Here is a 17692-nt window from a genome sequence, read left to right as displayed (position 1 = left end):
TCAACTTATTTTAAAAAGTGCTTTTTCCAAAAACACTTTTCAAAAAAGTACTTTTGGTGAAAAATAGTTTGTATTTGACCAATTGATTTAAAAATTACTATTGAGCAGTGATTAATGTTTAGCCAAACTTTTAAAAAGTGCTTCTAAATGTAGTTTTTTAAAAAAGTGCTTTTAGGCAAAAGCTATTTTTTTAACTTTCAAGATATGCATTAACTAAAAGAATCACTTATTATGAAACGGAGGGAATATTTTTTGTAACATAACAAACCAAACAGTTAATTAAAAACAAAAAAAATATATATTCCCTAATCCCAATCCCAGTATAACTAGTCTCTCAAACCAAACGACACCTATAATAACGCCTCTGGCCTGTCATATCTTGATCAACTCCATTCCAATTAGCAAAAAAAAGAGATAATCCTCTTTTAAACCCAACTAGATCTTCAAAATATGAGTGATAATTACAAGGCTAATAAAAAAGTACCAATCCCAGGAAAAAGAAACATCCTAATTACAAGTGCTTTGCCTTATGTCAACAATGTTCCTCATCTTGGCAATATCATTGGATGTACGTACAATCTTTATTTTATTTTATTTTATTTACTGCTCCCTTTGTTTCAATTTATTTGTCTTACTCTTTCCGTCCCAATTTAATCTGTCTTAGGTTGACTTGACACAAAGTTTAAGGAATAAAAAAATATTTTAAAATCCTGTGGTCTTAAATTAAAGATATGTGTAATGTACTGAAATATCCTTTGAATCTTGTGTTTTTAAACGTATCATGTAATATGTTTGAATTGTCAACATACTAAATATAGAAAAAGGCACTTTTTTGGGACAGATAAAAAAAAGAAAAGAAAGAAAGACATTTAGTAGGTGTTTGGTCATAGAAACCAAATATTTATCACTTTATTTGGAATTTTTGAAGTTGGAATTGTGTTTGGTTATAGCTTTTGCAAAGAATATTTGGTTGTTTGAATGTATTGAAAGTAAATAAAATAAAATGAAAACAGAGTTTTTTTGGTGTTTTACAAATTCAAGTTGTATTTGGAATTTTCATGGCCAAACGCTGATTTTCAAATAAAAGGGCAAAAGTTTCCAGAAAAAAGTGAATAATTCTCATGGCCAAATGTGTCCTTAAAGTGGGACGGAGGGAGTAATTTTTTTTTTTTTTTTTTTGATTTTTTGGATTTGGACAATTATGAGAACAATTTTGGTGTATTATGTAGGTGTGTTGAGTGCGGATGTGTTTGCGAGGTACTGTAGGATTAGAGGGTACAATGCAATATATATGTGTGGTACAGATGAGTATGGGACAGCTACAGAGACTAAAGCCTTGGAGGAAAATTGTAGTCCGAAGCAAATTTGCGACAAGTAAGCTACTAATTTATTTTGATCTTGCTTTGGTATGGAATTCGAGTTTGTTTGATATTGAGGAAAATGGTTAGAATGACTTCTTTTTTTGTTTTTCCAATAATACTTGTTGCAATTTGGCTGTTTAAGTGGGCACATGAAACTTTTTGTTGAATTTGGTTTATTGAGAACTGAGTAGGATTGTAATGTTGTTAGCTCAGCGTTTTGAAAAAGCAAGAAGCACAAAAAACCAACAAGATCCACTGGGCTTGAAGCGAGAAGTGAGAAGTGAAGGTACACCTCTTTTAAGTGAAGCTCACAATTTACGGAAGATTAAGAAATACCAGACACAGTCACATTTGAATTTAGTACTATAATACACAAATTCTAACTAAAACAATTAATTTCAACATACAACAAGAAGAAGAAGATACCTTGGGGTCTGGGGAGGGTAGGATGGACGCAGACCTTACCCCTACCTTTTGGGGTAAGGAGGCTGTTTCCGGTAGACCCTCGGCTCGAGAGAACTCAACATGCAGTATACAATAATGCTAATATTAATCCAACTCCTCAAAGTTGATATCCAAAGAATTGACGTTTTTTGTTAGGTTTTGTTGCACGTCATTGATTGAAGGGCGTATTTCTCTGAAGCGCATGGCTTCAAAGCAATAACCCATTGTGTTGCATCAGCATCACTTCATCATTTTAAGCGACAAAGAGATGATCTTTTAATAACATTGTGTTAATGGAACATGGTTCCACTTGCGCTAATGTGGGTTGTTTGGACAGAGAGAAATAGGAGAGCATTTAAAGGGGTGGAGTCGAGTTTCTCTCACTTGAGAAGTAGCCTTCATTCCCTTATTTTCTTTTGGTGCTCACAAAAAAGTTCCTTGTTGATGGATGATTAGGTGGAGTTTGTAGAGAATCATGTCTTCTCATAGATGCTTTACCTTTTGGTATACTCCTTGTATACGACCTTTTTGGCCATGTTTATAAATGAAAATATATTTACATGATAAATAATCTGATTCTGATTAAAATGTTTCCTTCTTTGTAACTTATGGGGATTGAACTAGTATCTTATCAATAAATGAAATTGGGTGAAGTGAAGATGTGAATAGTTGCTTGTTGTGATTAAGTTGTGCTATACAGTAGCTAAAATTATAAATTAGTTGATTTGCTCAATGTTTTATTGTATACGACAAGGAATCGAGATTTTACTAAGACGTGGTTAGCACCAAGAATAGTCTTAGTATGTATCTATCGGGGTGGGAGGTAGCAGATGCCCAGTGAAATAGTCGAGATGCACGCAAGCTCGTTTAGACAACACCATCATCCAATTTTTTTTAGAATGTTTGGTTAGAGAGACTAGGAAGGTAGTCCCTATATAACTAATGTAGTGTTTAGTTGGCAGTATAAGAAACAATAATCCTGAATAACCACTGTAGAATTTGGTTGGTGGTATTAAATGATATTTGCATTAAGTTATGCGGGAATCTATGTATTATTTTAAGCAGGATAGAATATAGAATAAAACTGTCTAGTAACAATATGAATATAGAAGTATTTAAAGACAAAAATGCCATTAATATGTAATCCTTACATAACAATCCCTGTATTATTTTTTACTTATACTCCTACAGACCTTAGATCAACAGATGGTTCTTCTATTAAAATATGAGATTTTTCATATAAGAGAAATCTCATATAAGAGATATGTTGAATACGGTAGCCTTTTATGAAGTTAAGTATAATGTATATAACATATTTTGGGAAAAATCATGAGGAAGAAATGAAATTAGTTGGCTCAGTTTTCTTTCCTGATTCCCTAGTGCCGGGCCTACTGACCCAGGAAAGTAGTTTAAGAGCCCGTTTGGATTAGCTGAAAAAAAAGTGGCTTTTAAGCATAAGTGCTTAAAGTACTTTTAAGTGCTGAAATTTATTTTATAAATAAGCAGTTATGTGTTTGGATAAAAGTGCTTAAAGGGTTTCTAGAAGTAAGGGTAGTATTGGAATTAATAGAAAATATAAGGGATAAACGGGTAAAGTTGTTGGACAAACCAAAATGGCTTTTAAGCCAAAAAAAAGTAAAATAAATAAATTTGGGGTTGAGCAACTTCTTGGTTTTGGCTTATTTTAAGCACTTTTTAACTTAATTTAAGCTGTTTTTTATTTTTGCCAAACACTAAAATAAGTTAAAAATGGCTTATAAGCTGGTTTGACCAACTTGTAAGCCAATCCAAACGGGCTCTAAGTCTGTTAGGTTTTAAGCTTCCAAGTTATCCTTTTTTTATGCTTATTGAAAGTGGTTGATTCACAGAGCTAAGATATGTTAATCCATTGGAAAGTCCAGAGGACAACACATGATGTACCAGTTGGAAATTTATAAGGCTATATTAGGAAAATTAGCAGTTAAATAAACTCATGTAGATTTGTTCACACAACTGTATCTAGAGCTCCAGAAGAGGTTGGCTAGCGTCATGGTCAAGACACCTCCAGGAAAGCAGTTGAAGAAAAATTAAGCCGTGATAGATGCATGTTGTACTTACATCATTCCCTTTGAAATATAGAGAAGTTGATGTGTTTTCTTCCGAGTCCTTGTAAATTCATACTTTTACTTTATACAGGTGAGAGCATGAACCAAACCCCATTTCATGATTTCTTTCTCCTCTTATTGGCTTGCAGATATCATGCAATTCATAAAGAAGTTTATAAATGGTTTGATATCAGCTTTGATGAATTTGGACGCACATCAACACCACAACAGACAGAAGTTTGTCAAGCAATTTTCAAGAAGCTATGGGAAAATGATTGCCTTTCTGAGAATACAATGCAACAGGTATCAGGTTCTAGTTCGAACCATCTCCCTGGGAATCATCTTTCTCAAAAAAAAAAAAAAAAAAAAAGAAGAAGCAATTTTTTCCCTGGCAATTAGCTTGTTGCTACTTTAGTGCGCATCTATAGCTAGACATTTGATTTAGCTTCCAAATGCTTTTTTGACTGAAGTTGCAAGAACCATAGCTGGAGCTTAGTTGATACTTTCCCAACTGAAGTTCATTTTCTTATGCAGCTTTACTGCGACACCTGCAAAAAGTTCTTAGCAGATAGACTTGTAGAGGGTAACTGTCCAACGCCAGGCTGCAACTATGATTCTGCACGAGGAGATCAGTGCGAGAAGTGTGGGAAACTATTAAATCCCACAGAACTACTGGATCCAAGATGCAAGGTTTGCTTGTCATCTCATATTCAGTTAGATGTGTATTCCTTACTAGGTTTTATTTCTAAAAATCTCATGTTAATAATCAAATATCCGTTTCTTGAAAATGAATGCAGATTCCTTAAGCGAGACACGTGTTTTCTTTTTAATTTGAAAAGGTTTACTGTCTTGCGATATAATTGAATGTATGAAGGATTAGAAGCACAAAAATTTAACACAATCTTGTTTATATATTGGATTAGGAGTATATGCGTGTTACAAGTTCTCGTTGTGGATTAAGAGTACATGGATGTGGTAGAAAGCCTTACGAACTGCTTAAATGTTAGCTTGCTTACTCAACAGGTTTGCCGCAACACCCCTTGCATCCGAGATACAGACCATTTGTTTCTTGAGCTCCCTTTGCTGAAGGATAAGTTAGAAGCATATGTCAACAGCATGTCAGTGTCCGGGGGATGGAGTCAGAATGCTATCCATACAACACATGCGTGGCTTAAAGAAGGACTTAAATCAAGGTGTATAACTAGAGATTTGAAATGGGGAGTTCCAGTACCACATGAAAAATACAAGGAAAAGGTTGGTTGAGTGAAAACAGTTGCTTGTAACTCGTAACTCTATGATAATTGATCCCCATCCAGCTATCAATTTTATTGTGTCGATTTAATTTGAAGTTAACAAAAATTGTTACCTATGATCCTGGCTGCATGACATTATTCATTGATTGGTTATTAGGTTTTCTATGTATGGTTTGATGCTCCTATTGGATATGTATCAATCACGTCTTGCTACACAACTGAGTGGGAGAAGTGGTGGAAGAATCCAGATAATGTGGAGCTGTATCAGTTTATGGGCAAGGACAACGTGCCTTTTCACACTGTAAGGTTCAGAAATTTTAAAATGACCATGCTTTAGCTGGTAGGGTTCTAATTTTGTGATGTTAGGCCTTTTAAGTTTATTTTGAACGAAGGATAATAGTGACAACTAATGGGCCTGAAGCAGGGTGCACATGCGTTCTACATTGCCACTCTTTTGATGTATTGTTCCCCAATTCATGTTTTTTACGTGGATTATTAGTTTCCTATCCCGGGAGTATGAGTAGTTTATGCATATGTAGGTGGTTATATGTGAGGGAATAAGTGGCTAATTCATGTACCAACGACGAATGTTGTATTTTCCAGGTAATATTCCCATCTACACTTCTTGGAACTGGTGAAAGCTGGACGCTTATGAAAACTATCAGCGTAACAGAATACTTGAACTATGAAGCAGGTTAGTAAGAAATTAGTTGAGTGTTGTAACGTGTAATTGCTTCTTGAGACTTAAGTTTGGAGATACTAGTCAATAATACATTGTTCTGTGTTTCTGATTTGATCTTTTTTCCGTTCACCTTTTCGGTTTGCATAATCAGGCAAATTCTCAAAGAGCAAGGGTATAGGGGTTTTTGGTAATGATGTAAAAGAAACAAATATTCCTGTAGAAGTATGGAGATATTACTTGCTGAAAAACAGGCCAGAGGTGCGGCTGACAATTTTTTTTGTTGTCTCAGTGCTTGCTCTTTTGTCATCTATTAAATCCTAACTTGTTTCAAAGAAAAAGAAAAATCCCATCGAGTAATGCAATTGTATTGCTAAATATTTTCGGTTATTGTAGGTCTCGGACACTTTGTTTACATGGGCAGACCTACAAGCAAAGTTGAATGATGAGTTGGCACACAACTTAGGCAATTTTGTCAATAGAGTCCTGAGTTTCATCGCAAAAGATCCAGGTATCTCAGCTAGCTGGCGTTTAGATATTTACATAGTTTTCCCCTGTTAACGGGCTATCATTGTTGTCGATGTTGCTTTTCTGTTGATATTTTGTGTTATTTAGGCTTTGAAAAAGTTTGGCAGCTTGTTTTGCTGTCTATTTAGTTTTCCTGTGATTCCTCTGGTTGATGTATTAAATGACATGGTTTGCTACATTATTTTTGTTTCCTGTTGTTAGGATTCTATACGCACCTGGTTTATTGCTGAAAAACAGTATTTCTATTTCTTGGGAATGAAAAAATTAAAATAAAAAAGTCTCTCGCTAGGCCTCATTGAATGATGGATGGAACTGATATTTTAGAAATCAGAAAACTTATCAAATAGGAAAAAATTAACAGAAAGCAGAAAGAAAGGTCGGAAAATATCTCTCTCGAGAAAGATAATGTAGGGTTATAGTTGGGTGAAAGAAGTACATTTTGCTAAATGTCTAGAATCCTTCATGTCTACTTGGGAAAATGGTTTATCTCTGTTTTCTTACATATCTAACAGATTGACAATGCCCTCATACAGCCTCAGGTTATGGTTCAATTATTCCCGATGCTGAAGGAGCAGTATCACATTCCACGACGAAGGCATTGGGTGAAAAAGTCGGAAGTTGCGTACAGCAATATATAGAAGCCATGGAGAAGGTGGTTAAACAACTTTTCCTGGGTTTCCCAGTTGTAGTGAACTATAAGTAGTATTGATCTTATTTTATTGGTAAAGAAAGAAAAAAAATATTTTATTGGTAAAGAAAGAAAAAAAAAAAAAAAAAAGGAAGAGAATAGGGGTAGCGATGATAATAAAGTGACTCATCTGCCACGGGTGGCATATTTTTTTGCATCTGATTCTATCTTGATTGGTTCTTCCTTTGATGCTTTGACTAACCTACATTTATTGCAATTGATCTAGGTTAAATTAAAAGAAGGCTTGAAGGTTGCAATGTCTATTTCTACTGCAGGAAATGGTTATCTGCAGGTAATTGTCAAATGCTTTCCAGCTCTGTAGTTTGGAATCAATAACTGCAATGTGATGTAATTAACTAGTTTTATTTTAACTAGCTGAAATTTTGATCTTTTCATGTGACAAAGGTATCGATTGTGGGTACTCTTGTGGTTGCTCTAATCTCAAACTGTCAGGTTCATCACTTCGAATTTCTTTCTGTAGGAGAACAAATTTTGGAAGCTTTACAAGGAAGATAGACCTTCCTGTTCGATAGTGATGAGAACTGCTTGTGGTGTGGTATATCTTCTGGCATGTCTTTTAGAGCCATTTATGCCATCTTTTTCACGTGAGGTAATATTTCTGTCGCCATCATCATGGCTAAATTGAACTTTGTGTTGATGTCATCTGTCTACGTGCAGCGGTTTGATGCATTTCCCCTCTTTATTCACAGGTGCTTAAGCAGCTGAACTTGCCTCCTGAAACTCAATTTTCTCTGTCTGATGAAAGTGGTGACATTGAAAATAGCAAAAGACCATGGAATATTCTACCGGCAGGTCACAAAATTGGAACACCAGCACCATTGTTCAAGGAGCTGGTAATGCATTCCATTCATTTTTTACTGCGTGTTTATTTCTTTTATTAGTCTGCTGGTTTATAATTGTGTTGATAATATACAGACAAATGAAGAAGTTGAATTCTACAGAGAGAAGTTTGCAGGAAGTCAGGCAGATAGGGAAAATAGGGCTCTGGAGGCAGAAACTGAGGCCAAAAAGATGGCTGAACAATTGAGCAAAGCAAAAATATCAGGTTAGAATTTCCATTGATCTGACTTTCTGTCTTGACTTTATTTATTTCTAGCGCAGGCGTGTTTAAGGGTTTTAAGGAATGGGCCTTCTAGTCTTTTAGGCGTAAGTTTTTGAGCAGTTGCTTTGATTGTTTTTTAGAGTGTTGATCAGGTGCAATACTTGCTGTGGTAATGAGATGCACCCATGGTGCAGTATAATATAATCTTATTAACTTGTCCAATAAAATAAAGTAAAAAACCTCTCGCGGTACAGATGGTATCCCCATGGAGGTTTGGAAGTGTCTTGGGGAGGTTGGAGTAGTATTGCTTACCTATTTGATGCTATACTAAGAAGTGTTAGGATGTCAAATGGGCAGAGAAAGAGTAACAAGGAAATATTCAAAGTTGTGTGAACTATTGTGACATTAAACTGGTGAACCAGAGTGCCATACGATGGAACTTTGGGAAAGAGTAATACAATGTGGACTTAGGTACACTAAAAAAGTGACAAAAAACTAGTTTGGATTTATGCCTGGTCGATATACGAATGCTATATTACTGCTGAGAAGATTGATGGAAATGAAGTTCTGAAAGAACTACAATCTCTTGGAATTCATGCAGATTTAGCGAAAAAAGTATTTTAAGATGCATTTGTTGGGACTCAGGTGAGCCTAGGGCGGGGGGAGTAAGACGCATCGAGGTGGGCTGATGGGGTGTGGTCCAAGTGTCATATGGCGTCAGTCCCAATCTTTCAGGCATTCGCTTACTCATTTGTGGCGTACAACCGCATAACTTTCTCAAATTGGGATAAGCTTTCAAGAATACATACAGATCCTTATTCTTTTCATAAGAGACAAGTAAATCATCTGCCCTTATGCATCTAGTAGTGGGATCCTGTCAGATTCTTATCTAAGTTCTAGGTCTAGTCGGCCATGGTTGGTGGCTGCAGTTAACTCTATTCTTGCATGAGGATCATATGGATTGTGGCTTACATTGATTTTTGTATTGTCTACCAGATGGTAATAAGAAGAAGGAATGGGCTACAAAATCTTCTGAAACGAAATCTAAGGCCCCAGCCTCTGTTGAAGGAGAAATTTCCATTAGCAGACTCAACATTCGTGTTGGCCTCATAACAAAAGCACAGAAACATCCTGATGCTGATTCATTGTACGTGGAAGAGATTGATGTTGGTGAAGCTCTGCCCAGAACTGTTGTTAGTGGCCTTGTAAAATATATTCCACTTGAGGAAATGCAGGTTTGGCTTCTTACACAATTGCAATTTCCAAATATAAAATGAGCCGGTGATTTTTTTTTTTTTTTTTTGAAACTGAGCTGGTGAAATTTATTTGCATTGACATTTCCCTTTCAGAATCGGAAGGTCTGTGTTTTATGCAACCTAAAACCAGCTAGCATGAGGGGGATAAAGTCCCAGGCAATGGTTCTTGCCACTTCTAATAGCGATCACACTAAGGTAAACAGCAATGCATGCTCATCCTTCTGTCCATGTTTATGGAAAAATGCTGTGTGTTATGCCATGATTAATTTCTACATATTCAACTCTGAATGCTATGACTACCAACCCCTCACGCCAAGAAACCCAATACAAAAAAGAAATAAAAACTGAAGGCCAGAAAAGAAAGAAAAGATTGGATAAAGTTCACTAAAACAAGAGGTTCTCTATATCTTACATTTTCCCACTATATAAGAACAATCAAATGAAATTTGCAAGGCCAATATAGCTTTTTTAGGACGAGAACGTGGTGTGTGTAGCTTTTGTATCGAGATGTTTTTGGAGAAGTCTTAACCTTCGCACTAGGTGGCTAGACCAAATTTATTATGTACCTTACGTATGTGTTTTCTTGGAACTACATTTTACTTGCTTAATACTGAAATGGAAATATGACAAATTAATTAACGTATGGAGGCATGTATTCTTGAAAATGGACCATGTCTACTGGCTAATATATCAATCAGTGTAAGGATTCTCTTCAAATGCAAAAGTCGAGTTAAACAAACAAGCCGACAGAAATGGGGAGGGGAGAACGGGAAAAGAGGCAAAGAACTGTTCAAAAATGTTTCTTGTAACAACTGGTATATAAAGGGCAACTATTTTGGTGATAGCGGACAACAATAATAGTGTAAAACATGCATTGTATGATTGCTGCTATAGGGACTTATCCCTTGCCAATTTTATGCTTTTAATTGGATTTTATGTGGATACACTTTCTGATCATTTATACGGATGTTGATACAACGTCAGGTTGAATTAGTCGAGCCACCTAAAAATGCTGCAATAGGGGAACGAGTTACATTCCCGGGGTTTAATGGCGAGCCTGACAATGTCTTGAACCCTAAGAAGAAGGTTTGGGAAACTCTTCAGGTAGATTTTCATACCAATAAGGAGTTGGTAGCATGCTATAAAGATGTGCCATTCACCACATCAGTTGGTATTTGCAAGGTTGCATCAATTTCTGAAGGATCAATAAGGTAGACTGATTCTTTGGTTCATTAATTTATTAGGAGAAAGAGATGTAATACAAAGTTTTTTGTTGTTTAGTGCTCTAAATAGTAATCAATCATCTTACTGTTATCAATTGTTCACAATATTACCATATAGTAGAAAGTTTTGAGACAATGAATACTGGCACCTCCCAACTTCCTTTGCAAATGTGAAGTTGCATGTCAAATCGATCTTCTCAAACAGCACAACTTAGAAGCACTATTTTCATTTCTGAAATTATAATTACTTGATTCAACATTGAAACGATGATTTTTCTGTTGAAACACCAGTTATATTCCAACAGAAATGGTGCAAATACCTTAACATACTGACCTTGAAACATGCTCAATCATAATTATCTTACAACATATACTTTCGTTATCTTTATCATCTATTTAACACATTACTTACTACTTCATTAGAAAAATATTTCCAGTGAATCATCGGAAAAATATTTACACGTCCCCGGTTCATGCACCAAGCTAAGAAGAAGAGTTTATCGCTTTAATAATGGTCAAGTGAGTTTAAAAAATATCACTAGAGAAAATAGAGCCAACGTAGTGTTTGGGAACGGGCCTAGACGCATTTCTATGGGCAATTTGCACGATTGTCCTTATTCGAGTGTGGTCTTTAATTTTTACCCCTCAAATTGCTGGTCTTTAATTTTTGACCTTCACCTAAAACACTCCGAGGTTTTGCGTTCGAACACCGGCTCAGTCAAAAAAAAAAAAAAAAAATCGCAAGGCAGAATTTCGTAGCAAAATTAGGCCTATTCAGGCAAACTTTTGTAGAATTCCAGCAGAGTTAAAAAAGAAATTTTGCTTTCACGAAGCCTTGCCTTGCGTATTTTTTTTTGTTTTTGACTGAGTGGGGGTTCGAACGTATTTTCAGCCACTTTTTTAAGTGAAGGACAAAAATTAAAGACCAGCGCCTTTGCAGGACAATCTGTGCAAAAAAATGCCTTTCTATCTCCATATATAACATCTGCGCCGATTGTAAAATCACTACGATTCTCTTGTATCAACTTACCATAATCAAGTGATTTAATAAGGTGATAATATAGTATTAATTAGCCACTATTAAGTTATGGAATATAACACTTACCTATACAATAGATCTAAACCAGTTGAAAATAATGCAAAATGAACACCAATTTGATGTGAAAAGTAAAGCTTTAAAACCTCTAAAGCCCTAGTTCCAGATTCATAATAAATCGATTTGTAATAATAGGTTGACACTGTGCAAAATTCGGCATACGCCAGTAAATAAGACCCCTTTTCTGAAGGGTTAAACTTATAGATGCAAATACAGGTTTCTGGCTAGACAAACAATGGTGTCCTTTACCTAGCTGAAGGACCATTCTGCATTATACAAACTAGTATATAGTACCACTTTTCAACATTGAAAATAGAATTTGTGGAGGGGAAAGTAAGAAGAAAGTAAATTCACCCAAGGAGTAAATTCCTTGTATATTTTCATTTATCAATGAAAAAACTGTTTGTTTGTACAACAAAACTTGGGACCATACAAGGAAGAAACAAAAGAATATAAACAGTACAAAAAGGTTAGAAGAAAACAATCTTCAAGTAGTCAACTGTACATAGTAGTTTTGTATCCTCTTCTCTCTCATTTCTTAGAAGTAGTGAACTCTTTATCTTTTCTGGAAGTTGAATGCCTTAATGGCCAATGCAAACATGAAGGCAAAAATAACACCCCATGCAATGATAACAGCTGCAACTACTCCAAGAAAATCGCGCTCAAATCCAAAATAACGCCCCAAAAATTGTTCCACATTTTCATCTTCGCTAAGCTTATTTTGGAGGTCACCGAATTGTGATGCAACAAGACCATATAAGGTCCATGCAACAGGGCACACCCAGTAGTACCATCTCCACCATATTGGGATACGCTGTTTTTACCAAGGAAAGACAACGATAGCATATCATTTTTTCGAGATTCAATTTAGTTTATGTGGATAAAGAAAATTCGGAAATGAAGGATTTTCAAAAACTTACAGGTCGTGGAACGATGAATCCTGAGAAGAGATTCCATATTGCATAGAAGAAAGCCGCGACAATGGAAGCAACGTTTTGATTTGGTGTAACAGCCACAGTCATCATGCCATAGAAGGTGAAGTACAAGAGGGTGAAATACATGATGAAGAAGTACCAAAAGAACTTTGCAACAGTCCATTCAAATCCGATCATCGCATACACGATGATACCATAGAAAGCCGCTTGTACAAATATATAAGGTATTTCAATGATAACCTGCAAGTAAGTGAAGTTCTCATGGATAAATATGAACCCTTTTTTTAAGGCTGAAATATGTACTTCTTGTTACAAAATTGAACTGCCTGTTTACCTGTCCAAAGGCATAAGGTATAGCAGAGTACATTCCAGCAGCTCTTTCTCTGTAAAATACAGTACGCTCAACGGCTACAACTGGCTGGACAGATGATGCATTTTGTACACCAAGGAACAGAGTTGCAGCATACATAGATCCCATAGCATTGAAAAGATCCTGGCTCCGACTCCTGTTATCGATAAAGCTCGAAAAGTTTAACAAAGCATTATAGGAAGTTGCCTTTTCTTTTTCAAGTTGATATTTACTTCCAATTGTGATTTTACTTACACTTTGGTACCAAGATCCCAAAACAATGTGCCAAAGATAAGTGCAAGGAATACTGTGAAAATAAATCTAACGGCTGTGTAAGTTGGATTACGCCAGTACGACAAATGTTGCTTCCAGAGATTAGCCATACATTGGGTCCAGAAAGGCTGTGAAAATTGAGTTTCAAAATGAAGATCCTTTGTACCGGGACGAGGCGTACTTAATTCAACAATCAAGGCTTTGTTCCTCTTGTAGAGGTCTGATTTCTTGTACAAATCAGCAAAGTCAACCCCTAACATCATTTCTTGAGATGCGGACGTGACTTCTAACATCCAAGTTGCTGGATTATATCCCTCCTTTATCTTACTGACTCCAGGCATTGACTGAATTCAATATGAAATTAAAGTTAGTATTTGATTATATAAACTAGGAAAAATAAAATACATCTTTTTCTTTGTTAATTTACCTCAAAGTATTTGATCAAATTGCAAGAATAGCGACCCAGAGGTCCAACATATATCTCCTGTCCTCCTCGTTTCATTAGAAATAGCTGCAAAGACAGTGTTTATTTTTAGTATCAGGTGGCAAAGAATAAGAGGAAATAAATGTTAGCTTCATTGTCATGGTAGTTTTAAACTCACCTCATCAAAGGCTTCAAAAATGTCTATGCTAGGCTGATGAATGGTACAGACGACGGTTCTTCCTGTATCGACAGTGTTCCTAACAGCTCTCATTACAATGGCAGCAGCTCTTGCATCCAACCCTGAAGTTGGTTCATCCATGAAAATGATAGAGGGGTTTGCTACCAGTTCAACAGCAATGGTAAGCCTTTTGCGTTGCTCGGTCGATAGACCATTGACTCCAGGCAATCCAACCAAGGCTGATCTTAATGGAGCTAGCTCCACAAGTTCCATAACTTCCTCAACAAACATCTGCAGAGAGGTGATATATCAATAATGTTATTGCCTGCTATGCACATTTCTTTAATATGTTCGACCAATTTGTAGGGTAGATTATCACAATGGAGAAAGAATTTAGAGGAATCGACCTTTCTCTTATTTTTGTCAACGTCTTGAGGTAAACGCAACCATGCTGAGTAAACCAAGGACTCATAGATTGTAACATAAGGCGAATGGATGTCATTCTGTTCACAATATCCAGAAATACGTGCAAACGTTTCTTGCTTCTTTGGATATCCAGAAATCTTGATGTTGCCATCAATATATCCTCCTGTTTTTCTTCCGGCCAACACATCCATCAATGTTGTTTTACCAGCACCGCTAACACCCATCAAAGCTGTGAGAACCCCTGGCCTAAAAGCTCCACTCACACCCTTTAGTAGTACCAATCTATCTTCAGTGGAACCTTGTTCTTTTATTTCCTGCAATTCATTAGAATGTTAAGTTAGTTGTTCATAGAAAATAAAATCCCCACGAGTCACGGATATTATTAGCAACAAGTTGCAGAAAGTTACCTGAGGCATGTCAACAGAATATACAACGTCATCAAAAGTGATGGAATGGGGTTCAAATGGAAGAACCATTCCCTTCTTCTTGTTCTGACCCTCAGTTTCATTTCCCTCGATGAGTGGAACATTTTCAGCATTCTCATTGTCTTCTGATATCATAGCTTGTGGCTTGCCAAAAGCTGAAGATATACAAGAAATACGGTATTAACTTCCTTTGTAAGAATCCATAAAGTCATCTAGAGGTAAATTCCTATTCTTTTCAAGGGGAAAGTAAAGGCACCACAGATACTCACGCTTCAGGTAAGCGAGTCCAATACTGTAGCAGAGGTTAAACATTATTATGAATCCAATAAGTGCCCCAACACCTATCCAGTACCAATATGCATCTGGAAAGAAGCCTCGAGCTCTTAGTACTGTAGCTCCAAGTGGCTCTCCATTTGGCAAGATCTATTTTAATTAAGAGTGGATATGAGCATTCATATATGAGAAAAATAACTATTTGCATGTGGCTTGGTATAAAACACTTACTTTATTCCAATTCTTCCCATCAAATTCATTTGCAAGAATTGCATTTACGGAATACATTAATGGTGAGATCCAGTAACCCCAGATCCACCATTTCTTCACATTATCTGCAGCATCAAGCAAAATACAAAACAAATATTGGTCCAACTGAACAAGAAAAAGAATCTCTCGAATATCATAAAACTACCTCTCGAGAGGACAAATCCACTCAATGCAAATTGTAAAAGCAGCGCAAATGATCCAAATGTGCTAGCGACTCCCATTGTTCTCCCCGCTGCTCCAATGAATCTGAACAATCCTGATGCCATCTGGTGTACTAGTACGAGAAGAAAGAATTGTTTGAACAATCTGCAAAGCGATAGTCCCTTAATAATCATGAAATTATGAAGGCAATCTAATTATTAGATTGTACTGTCTGTTTCTTCCCTTACCTTGAAACATTTGGATCAAATCCAATGACATAATATGTAAGAAACGTCCAAAGGCCAACTTCAACAAAAGTTATAGGGATTTTGAGAATCCATGTCGGAAGGGCATAAGCCCATGAAGGGAAAAAGAGAAGGTCCCTTTGCTTGAAGAAGACGGGAAGCTTTAAAATTGTCATGTTGATCTCAGCCATTCCATTAAACATAATCGTAATGACCGTGAAAAAGAGAGCACCAGCATACATCCCTCCATCATCTACAGTATCTCGGGGCATCTTAGTGTGAAAAAAGATGGTCATCGTTATAACTGCCATTATCGAGAGCTGAGAAAACAGAACAGAAACAAAAAGATCATTGCAATTGGCCCATGGTTATGAAATGGAAAACACTTACATATTTCTAGTAGACCAAATAGTCAGTACCTGAAAGAGCTTGAATATGTAAACAAATGAGTTCCTCTTCATTAGTAGGAATTCTCGTTCAGCGCAGACCTTCAACAATTGTTTTGTCCTAGTACCATACTTCTGGGTAGACAAAGCGGCAGGGTGGCTTTTGGTCTTGTCATAAGGAGTTGCAAGCTCATCAGCGAGTTTCTTTCCAACATGGAAAGACTGATATGCCTCAGCAAATTCTTTTGATGGGACAAACCTGTAAGGTTCATCCTTCTTAGCCCAATATTGTTGTTGATCCTTCGTTGATGTTACCTGCAAGAAATAATTTAAAACTTCCACATTTTAGAAACGAAATCTCATTCTTCTATGTCTAAGACATAGTTAACTATATAAAAATTTGGTATATCTAACAGATTAAGCTTTTTAGTTACACACTTTAACATAGTATCATAACAGAGGACGGTTGTAGGTTAAGTCTCACCATGAAAAAGAATCAAAGGGGTGTAGACATGATTAAATATATAAAAGTGCGCTCTCTCTAACAATTTAAACGTTTAAATGAGATGGTCGCACAATTCAACTTTTTAAATTTTGCAGGCTATACTTTATTGTAAGACATACCTCTTGCAAGAAATCCGCCACTCCTTTTCTCTCAGGGCATTTGAATCCCATGGATTCAAAAAAGTCAAGAACCGCTTCTCGAGGGCCCTGATAGACAATGTATCCATCAGACAACAGAATTATGTCATCAAACAGGTTGTAAGTCTCAGGGGCTGGCTGCAACAGAGATATCACAGCAGTTCCCTTCAAGAGTTGCACCGACTGTCTTAGAGAATTGACAATGGAGAAAGTAGTTGAACTGTCCAATCCAGTTGAGATTTCATCCATGAAAAGCGCCTTTGATGGTCCAACAAGCATTTCACCCGTTGTCACACGTTTCTTTTGCCCCCCGGAAATACCCCTTAACATTTGATCTCCCACCATAGTATCAGCACAGACATCCAGTCCCAAAATCTGCAAACGGAAAACACATTACGATTACTGGAAGCTAACTGTAGGTAACATCCATAAGATAGGTTATCTGCTACGACAAGTTAAAGTGCGCTATATATGTTAAAGCCTTATTAAACTCCTTTCACCCCTCTCTATAACTGAAATGTAGGAGAAATAAATGGATACTGTAAATATTACCTTAAGAACATAATCTGTAACAAAATTGGCTTCCTGTCCTTTCGTTACCGAAGCCTACATTTTCAAAAAACAATAGAACTTATAAATATAAATAAACTAAAATATTTGTTATTCCCTTTTCTATCCTTCTGTTGTATTGTTACCTTCATGTAGATATCAATATCAGGATCAGGTTTGATATTAGCAGCTTTCTCTCTTCTTGATAGTTCAGCCAACATCTCTATACAAGTTTTGAAGAAAAAAATTAGTAAATGAATATCTTTATGTTTTCACTTATAAAAATTGCATGAAAAAAAAAAAAGAAGAAGAAAATACTAACCATATCTAGGGCCAACTCCTTGGCATCTTGCAGAAAATTCCAAGGTTTCTCTTACAGTCATTTCTCCAATATGTAAGTCATGTTGGCTGATATAAACAGCTGTTCTTTGTGGTACAAATTCATGTAATTCATGCCCATTATATGTCACATTCCCAGTAACCTGAATTTCCCAAAAAAGG

At 36.2% G+C, this 17692-nt stretch overlaps 2 protein-coding genes across 3 annotated transcripts in view; one reads left to right on the top strand and one right to left on the bottom strand.

The window, feature by feature from the left end:
* The first annotated feature begins 341 nt into the window (after positions 1–341).
* LOC132068258 (methionine--tRNA ligase, cytoplasmic) lies at positions 342–10735 on the top strand. Of its 2 annotated transcripts, none has more exons than XM_059461788.1 (17): positions 342–568; positions 1230–1374; positions 4039–4192; positions 4424–4579; positions 4913–5143; positions 5300–5443; positions 5746–5836; positions 5976–6082; positions 6218–6332; positions 6883–7001; positions 7264–7329; positions 7519–7647; positions 7748–7891; positions 7974–8103; positions 9097–9335; positions 9450–9551; positions 10341–10735. In XM_059461788.1, exons 1-17 carry the CDS (start codon positions 451–453, stop codon positions 10569–10571), a joined length of 2421 nt encoding a protein of 806 aa, XP_059317771.1. In that variant the 5' UTR covers positions 342–450; the 3' UTR covers positions 10572–10735. The 2 variants fall into 2 exon arrangements, with proteins under 2 accessions (XP_059317771.1, XP_059317773.1); XM_059461790.1 differs by lacking the exon at positions 342–568 and adding an exon at positions 1570–1647 and having other exon boundaries at positions 1244–1374.
* A 1274-nt stretch (positions 10736–12009) lies between these two features.
* The window catches only part of LOC132066296 (pleiotropic drug resistance protein 1-like), a 5939-nt gene continuing 256 nt past the window's right edge, over positions 12010–17692 (bottom strand). The window contains exons 2-18 of the mRNA XM_059459631.1: positions 17514–17687; positions 17338–17414; positions 17195–17248; positions 16625–17017; positions 16034–16315; positions 15618–15934; positions 15374–15534; positions 15190–15293; positions 14955–15108; positions 14668–14840; positions 14242–14574; positions 13835–14125; positions 13660–13743; positions 13215–13576; positions 12945–13116; positions 12596–12850; positions 12010–12489 (exon numbers count right to left, since the gene is read on the bottom strand). Of these exons, the coding sequence (XP_059315614.1) occupies positions 12232–12489; positions 12596–12850; positions 12945–13116; positions 13215–13576; positions 13660–13743; positions 13835–14125; positions 14242–14574; positions 14668–14840; positions 14955–15108; positions 15190–15293; positions 15374–15534; positions 15618–15934; positions 16034–16315; positions 16625–17017; positions 17195–17248; positions 17338–17414; positions 17514–17687 (3644 nt within the window). The 3' untranslated portion in view covers positions 12010–12231. The remainder of the gene's footprint in view (positions 12490–12595; positions 12851–12944; positions 13117–13214; positions 13577–13659; positions 13744–13834; positions 14126–14241; positions 14575–14667; positions 14841–14954; positions 15109–15189; positions 15294–15373; positions 15535–15617; positions 15935–16033; positions 16316–16624; positions 17018–17194; positions 17249–17337; positions 17415–17513; positions 17688–17692) is intronic.

This window comes from Lycium ferocissimum, chromosome 8 (genome assembly GCF_029784015.1).
Source record: "Lycium ferocissimum isolate CSIRO_LF1 chromosome 8, AGI_CSIRO_Lferr_CH_V1, whole genome shotgun sequence".
NCBI classification, from domain to species: Eukaryota; Viridiplantae; Streptophyta; class Magnoliopsida; order Solanales; family Solanaceae; genus Lycium; species Lycium ferocissimum.
Note: the sequence above shows the minus strand (reverse complement) of the source record. Positions and strands in the feature narration are given on the sequence as shown.